The sequence below is a fragment of the Triticum dicoccoides genome, chromosome 1B (genome assembly GCF_002162155.2).
Source record: "Triticum dicoccoides isolate Atlit2015 ecotype Zavitan chromosome 1B, WEW_v2.0, whole genome shotgun sequence".
In the NCBI taxonomy this organism is placed as follows: Eukaryota; Viridiplantae; Streptophyta; class Magnoliopsida; order Poales; family Poaceae; genus Triticum; species Triticum dicoccoides.
The window spans coordinates 198,121,892-198,129,561 of NC_041381.1; the positions used below are offsets into that span (position 1 = coordinate 198,121,892).

The following is a 7,670-nucleotide window of genomic DNA, read 5'->3' on the forward strand; positions in this document are numbered from 1 at the left end:
CGGCGACTGGAGCCTCTCTCTATGCGGATTACTACTGGTAGTAGATTCTATTAGGAGCCAAATTGAGGGCGGGCCTATGTATGTATGTACTTATGAACGTCAACGCGCGCACACCCACCCAACCTAACTCGGTGCTGGACTTAGGCCGGCTCGGATACAAGGTCTCACCCTCGACCGAGACGCGCACGTACAGGATCATGCCGTGTCTAATCTGGGAGCACCTTTGGCTCAGGCGCCTCAACATTTTATTTGTCCCAGTCAATTTTCTCCCCAACCGTTGGATACTCATCCAAAGAACAGTGTAGAAAGTATACTTGTCCTCAGTTGGCTGTAAACTTATGTTGTTTCGGCTCCCTTTTTAGTACACGCGCGCACGTACGCACGCACACAAACAATATACTCAAAATTTGCACACAAATTACACAAATCTTGCATTATTTTGTACCGTGAAAGAATAACTGTAAACTAGTGCAACTTCTAGAAAAATGAATTTCATTTTAGGCAAAATTTTATAATTTTACACCATTGAGGTCAAACTGGTGCTGCACGCACAAATATAAAGAAATGCTCTGCGCAAAAATAAAATAAAGAAATGCAACAATTTAGGAAACTGCTGCACGCACCATTTTAGGAAATCTGTAAGCCGAGTCAAAACAATCCATGATCTCGTCTGTGGCATAGCTTTGGGGTTGAGGCTGCCTGCTCCAGGTCTGCAAGATGAATCAAAGAAGGAAAAACCGGCATCTTTGTTCATAATACTCCCTCTGTAAAGAAATATAAGAGCGTGTAGATCACTAAAGTAGTGATCTAAACGCTCTTATATTTGTTTACAGAGGGAGTACATCATTAGATTCATGCGAGATATGATGTCGGTAATGATCTTTATCTCATCTTCTCAAGTGGAATTTCTGAGCCTCCTTGCCACTTTTTTGGTTCTGATACACGGTCTACATAATGGAGGAAGCTCCAAGACAAAGCAGCCAGGTGCAGGGAGTCCTCCTAGGACTGAATTAAGGGGGATAAGCAACAGGAAGACCAACCAAATCTACAAGATACCAGCAAGTATCTAACTGAAAATTTAGTACTCCTAAAACCACAGAGATCCACCTCCGGAAGGATGCAAATAGTACTGCTATATGACAGACGATTGACAATTTCATACCGCAAATAGAATGCAGTTAGGTAAATGCTCCAGGATGGCTAAAACTTTCACTGAGTGATTTGTCTAATTAATTCCTCTGCAAATAAAATTGGTGACATTAGTATCAAGACCAGTTGCCAGTTAAATTATGAGTAGCCAAGATGACGGAAACTACCTTTTTCTCTTTTCCATGGAGACTTCAGTGAGAGCAGAAAGGATTCTTGATATCTCCACAGTGTTGTCTGTGCTCTTTTCCATTATTACTCTTGCAGTATCTAACATTTTCCCAGCAAGATCCACATCAGAAACATCTCCAGCGCCTGCCATCTCATTGTCACCCTTCTTATCCTCCTGATCTTCGCCATTTGAGTTTTCCCCTGCTCAATGAGCATATTAGTATAAAGTTAAACCATGGCAGGAAGAAAAGCACATTGAACTAGAAGATCAGTTATACTAGTGGTGGACTGTTTGTGAAACAAAAAACAGCAATAGAAAACAATGAGATGCATGCATATGCTTAAATCATCCAACTTAACCAGTATAACATACCATTGACCAATACAGTGGCCCATCTAAATATACAATGGCTAAAATTCTGATAGAAATTTGAGACAAGAAATACTCACATTACATTACTGCATAACTCATGTACCATATATAATTGCAAAAGGTGAAACTTCTATGTTGTAGTATAAGTTAGCACACGCGAGTAACCTGGTTAGACAGCTAAATACAAGTGCAATGAATGAAGCCAGTGATTCAAGTATCCATATCTGTTTAATCTGGCATTGCCATTTGGCCATTCCAAGTGTGTCAAGAGGCACAAAAATAAAAAAATAAAATAGCTGGCGCATGGCACCATACACAAGCCCCAAATATGGACAACACATAAACAAGCTCTTTTAGCATTAAAAGCATTTTCTGCTTTCTGTGAGATCATCAACTATTTATAGCATAAACTTGACTTGCACCATATGTAACAGCAATGAGCAAAACAATTTGACAAAATGGCCTCCTACCAAATGATGACAATCCAAGAGATAAGTCCAAACGGTAAACAAGCCCAGGCCCCTTATGAGACCATTTAGTTTGCAAATGCATGGGTACATTATTGATTAGCAGTTTATTATGTATAATAATTAGCAGGAAAGAAAAGCTTGTGATCAGGAGATTGTAATTAACTATACAGTTACAAACAGTAACATATCTTATATGTGACTGTCTAGGGGGTAAAGGCATAAAGATATACGTTCTTCAGTACGAGCTTTGCTGATTGTACCCTTCTTGGGAACGTTTGCCAGAGGATTAGTTGCCTTTTGAGCTTTCCATAGCAAGGCACACCCATATTTGTAATACACGCTAGCACATTCCGCAGCAAGTTCACCATAATGTGCAACCCTAGGTGACAACAAAGGAGTAGATTTGTCATTGTTGAAGTTATAACATGCTGCCATAGAACAGAATGTAATCTAAGATAGATTGAGATAATCAGAACGAAACACCCCAATTGCTCCACTGATCATTTAGATGACAGAATGTGCTAACTAGTACTCGCTCCATTCACAGACAAAAGATGTTTTTAGATAAGTATTACAATATGGACTACATACGGACTGAAATGAGTGAAAACACACTAAAAATGTGTCTATCTACATCCGATTCAGCAAAAAGTTAGAACATCTTATATTTGTGAATGGAGGGAGTAATTATGTTCACTGTTTATTGCCATTTATAGCGATCGAGTACAATTTGTAAGAAATCATATAGATAAACATCACTACTATGTAACATTTGCAACTAGTCAGTACTCCAGAGGCATAGACAGATTTACTGAATAGGATAACTCTTATCTATGAAGCAATTGCATTTTGAATTGATGCTCTTACACAGCTCAGATATCATAACAAATGATGGGCAGATCCAAATTTCCAAATATTGCTATCAACTAAAAACTAGGCACTCACTAGTCCCTAACACCCCAACAAACTCCATCAAGGTAGTTGTTGACACAGTAAGCCTAAACGACCGCTTGGTAACCACCTTTCCACGCGTATAACATCTGAAACCTATCAAGATCATCTCTCAAACTACAAAACATTAGGACACATTTAAGCAATAACAAACCCATAACAAGACTGAACTAATTGGATGCTTTTCCCTACAATCCTTCGCATGCCTTCGGCATGATTGTGAACAGAATTCTAACCTGATCGCCAGGACGCGGCTGAGGCAATCAACAGCGGCAACAAAGTCCCCCTCCTTGATGGCCCTGGACCCTCTGTAAAACAGCGACTCTGCCTGCCTTAGTGCTTCCCACTCCCACTCCTCGTCATCTGACTCACCATTGAAGTCCGGAGAGCCCAGGCCATCGTGCTCAACTTGAGGTACCCGGAGTATGGAGTAGGAGCTGACAACTGGAACCAAAGGGTAGGCCCTGCATCGGTCCTTGCACATCTTCCTCCCCCGCTTGGACTGGAGCTCGATTGAAAAGAAGCCATCATCCGTGCTCACCAAAATGGTATTTGCCCCCTCGACAAAGCCCATCAGAAATGCTATTATTCTTGAGGACGACGACCTAGCAGCAAATGGAAGCGAATCGCCGAGGTACATGACCGGGCACTCCACCCATTCTGCATCACCTCCTTCACTGACCTTCCTTGACCAGAGGTAGAGATGATTGAACCCATTGTCATCAGCTAGAGCAATTCCCAGCCCACCATCCTCCGCCTGAACCAGCATAACTCTCTGCGAGAATGCAGCAGCACCAAAGTCCGGTTCCGGTGGGTTGATCACATTGAGGACATGCTCAGCCAAGTTGTACTCGAGGGTGTGCCCATCAAGGTACAGGAAGTACAGCAGAGAATTCCCCACGAGCAGGCCAGGATTCTCACAGAGCAAGGAAAAGCCATCGCGCCAGGGCAAGGCCAAGGCCACCTCACCCCAGGCGCCGGTCTCCGACGAGTATTGGCACGCCGACGTGACCCACTCTGTTTCCTCGTCGAAGGGGGTGGTGAACACCAAGACAATGCGGAAGGGCCCCCCGTGGCAGTTGAGATGGTCGCACCCCTCCGCCGCACAGAGCACGGTGGCGTTGGAGTGCCCGGTGTTGAGTTCCGCGGGTACCGGCACGCTCCACCGGTTTCCTGTGAACGGCTCCCAGACGAGGAGCTCCCGGTCGGTAGTCTCGGAGACGAATACGGCGCGGCCGTGCCGGTAGCCGAGGACGTGCCAATCGCGGGGGTCGGGGACAGGGAAGGAGTAGGGGGAGGTGGGCACGTAGACGGGGAGATTCTCATCACCTTCCGAGTGCTGGAGGAACCCTAGCATATTGGGTGCCCGGCGGTGCGCGTGGAGGTGGCGGAGGAAGCTGGGGGCGGAGATGATGTCGCGCCAGTGCTTGCAGACGAGGCAGGCGCGGAGGAGGCATGAGGGTTCGTCGGGAGGGAGGCGGGAGAAGATTTCCTCGAGGAGGTGGTCTGGAAGCGCCGGCGGCGAGCGGCGGTGGCGTGGCAGCGCCATGTTTCCAGACGAGCCGGGTGCCTGGGTGGGGAAGACGGAACAGGAGGAGACCGAACTGGTGACTTGGTTCGGCTCAACCAACTAATCTGGTTAAGCCATTTCCTTTTCTTTTCTGAGAACGGTTAGGCCATTTCCTAATTCTACGAGTATTTTTATGTTGAGGGACTAATTCTACAAGTATTATTGTAGAAGTACTCATTTCTTTTAATAATTCTAAAACCATAACTGTTGAGCCCAATATTTTTCTGTTCTAAGAAATGCATATTTGGACAATCTCGTTCAAATTAATAAACCAGATCAAGGATGAATAATTGATGGGTTCATCCTCGAGTACAGCTGCATAGGAAAAGTCAGCGCATCAGGCCAGACGGCACAGCTGTAGGGAAGCTCCTTGCTTCGTCCCTAGGAACAGTTCAGTTCCTCCCTAGGGTATCTGTTTCGTAACTTGCGTTGGGCGATCTGGATCTCGCCTTGGCCCTTGTCATCATCCATCGTCGCCGTTGTTTCCCACCTGCCGACATCGAGTTCTCGGGCGTCTGGCGCAGTTCTCGGGCCGGATCAGGTTGCTGGTGGACCGAGTCAGGTTGGGTCGGGGTTAGATGGGTATGAGGCCCAAGCTAACCCGGTGTCGAGCTTTTTTTTCCTGGGGGAGGACCGCGGCGTGGTGGGCACGGTGGTTGGTCCGGGACTGCCTGGGTATGAGGCCCAGGTTGATCCTGTCCCGATCGCTATTGAGGACGAGGCAGTGTCTTTAGTGCGATCGTCGTGTCGTACCGTGCCGCCAGTTAGGGTTCGTCATCGCCGGAGTCCAAACCTCCGTTCGGCTGGGGGTGGTAGGGCTCGGCGTATTCCTCCGCTCGGAACGATGGTGGGTCGTGGAGGGTCCTTGCCGCCGGGGAAGAAGTCCGTTGTGCCACAGGGGACCGGCCGCCTAGGGGCTGCGCCGCCGCAGGGCTCTGGCGGAGGCCGTGGCGCAGTGCCACCGCCAGCCGCTGGGGCTGGAGCTCTGCTACCGTCGGCCGCGGGCGGTGGCCGCGGTACTGCGCTGCCACTGGCGCCTGGGACTGGCCGTGGGGGAGCATCTACACTGGTCCAACCGGCTGGTCGGGGCACGGTTCCGGTCGGTGTGGCCGTGGGCCAGGGCGGCGTGTTGCCCGGTCCTAGACCCACGACGCCTGCTCCTCTGGGTCACCGGCCTCCGGCGCCGGGTGTTGCCGGGAACACCAATGTGGGCCGGGGTGGCGCTGCGCCGAGGCCGCCTACACCGGGGCTGTTGACCGGCCAGCCGAGGCCGGCCCCGCCGCCTCACGTCGTCGCCAAGCCTCAGCAGAACCGAGCCGGGACGGTGCAGACTCAGGCACCTCCGCCGCCTCAAGTTTCGGCTGCGCCCCGGGGCCAGTGGGGTGATGATGGTGTCAATGCGTATGGAGCTGGTAAGCACCGTGGATCATCATCGACGGGCGGCGGTCGAGGCTATGCTTGGCAGAGCGATGGCTTGACGGAGCGACCGTTCATGGGGCCCGAGGAGGTTTTGTTGAGGGGGCGTCTGGCCCTGGCTACCGACAGCGGGGTGGTTTCCGCGGTCATCGTGGTGGTCGTGGGGGTCGAGGTGGCCGATACCGCCCACGATAGCCTCCTCCGCCTGTGGTTGATCAGATGGTGGTTGACGGGGCTGTTGAGCAGCAGGTGTTGTCTGGTCAAGCTATGGAGGTGGTCTCGGTGCTAGCTAATGCTGAGATTCCCGGGAATGAATCCGGGTTGACTGTGTCAGTGGAGGCTTCTGATAGGGCTGAGTCTGAAAGGGCGTCCAAATGGGTGCGTAAGAAAGAGAAAATGCTCTCTTATCAATGTGGTGGTAAGGGACATTTTATTGCTGAGTGTGTGGCTGAGCTTTGTGGAACTTGTGGCAAACCGGCACATGATGCAGGGGACTGCCCATTTTTGCGTGATCAGGCACCATCTCTCATGATGTATGGAGTGTACTGTTCTGAACTCACGTTCTTTGAGTCTCCCTCGGAGATGGAGGTTCCTGACGAGACCTTGAGTTTGACGACGGGGATAGTCAAAATTACCAGAGGAGAGGTCTCTGAGGCTCTGATTGTGCAGAGGCTCAAGGAGTTGGCCCCAGGTGATTTCCAGTGGGAACTTGTTACTATTGAGGATAAACTGTTTCGGGTTGAGTTCCCATCGGTGGAGGATCTTCAGAGACTTCTGAGTTTCGGGATGTGCAAGGTGCCGGGTACTGATTGTGTGCTGGAGTTTCACGAGTGGAAGAGGATCGAGCCTACGGGCAAGCCTCTGACTCAGGTCTGGTTGCGCTTCTCTAGGGCTCCCTCGAAGTCGATGCAGGATGCTCGGGTCGTCGCTAGCCTGGGTATTATGGCGGGGAGACCAGAGCGAGTGTGTTGGGGAATGTAGCAGAAATTCAAAATTTTCCTACGTGTCACCAAGATCTATCTATGGAGAAACCAGCAACGAGGGGAAGGAGAGTGCATCTACATACCCTTGTAGATCGCTAAGCGGAAGCGTTCAAGAGAACGGGGCTGAAGGAGTCGTACTCGTCGTGATCCAAATCACCGGAGATCCTAGTGCCGAACGGACGGCACCTCCGCGTTCAACACGCGTACAGCCCGGTGACGTCTCCCATGCCTTGATCCAGCAAGGTGAGAGGGAGAGGTTGAGGAAGACTCCATCCAGCAGCAGCACAACGGCGTGGTGGTGATGGAGGAGCGTGGTAGTCTAGTAGGGCTTCGCCAAGCACCGCGGGAGAGGAGGCTGCGCCAAGAGGGAGAGAAACTCGTGTGTTGGGCAGCCCCCAGACCTCATGTATTTATAGGGGGAGGGGAGGGGGCTGCGCCCCCTCTAGGGTTCCCTCCCCAAGGGTGGCGGCAGCCCCCAGATGCCATCTGGGTGGCGGCCAGAGGGGGGGAGAGGGGAGGCGCGCCTGGGGTGGGCCTTAGGGTTTGCCCCCTCCCACTCTTCCCTGTGCCTTGGGCCCCTTGTGGGGGGC

The 7,670-nt window shown here is 50.5% G+C and overlaps 1 protein-coding gene across 3 annotated transcripts; it reads right to left on the reverse strand.

Annotated features, from left to right (window-relative positions):
• Window positions 1–574: 574 nt before the first annotated feature.
• Window positions 575–4,721, reverse strand: LOC119328079. 3 transcript variants are annotated; one of them, XR_005158836.1, is made up of 5 exons: window positions 3,348–4,721; window positions 2,391–2,539; window positions 1,317–1,518; window positions 1,163–1,238; window positions 575–1,005 (listed from the first exon to the last, which is right to left on the reverse strand). XR_005158836.1 is itself a non-coding variant. In XM_037601127.1 (4 exons), exons 1-4 carry the CDS (start codon window positions 4,658–4,660, stop codon window positions 1,226–1,228), a joined length of 1,647 nt encoding a protein of 548 aa, XP_037457024.1. In that variant the 5' UTR covers window positions 4,661–4,721; the 3' UTR covers window positions 575–1,225. The 3 variants fall into 3 exon arrangements, 2 of the variants coding, with proteins under 2 accessions (XP_037457024.1, XP_037457016.1); XM_037601127.1 differs by having other exon boundaries at window positions 575–1,238; window positions 2,421–2,539; XM_037601119.1 differs by having other exon boundaries at window positions 575–1,238.
• Window positions 4,722–7,670: the final 2,949 nt, after the last annotated feature.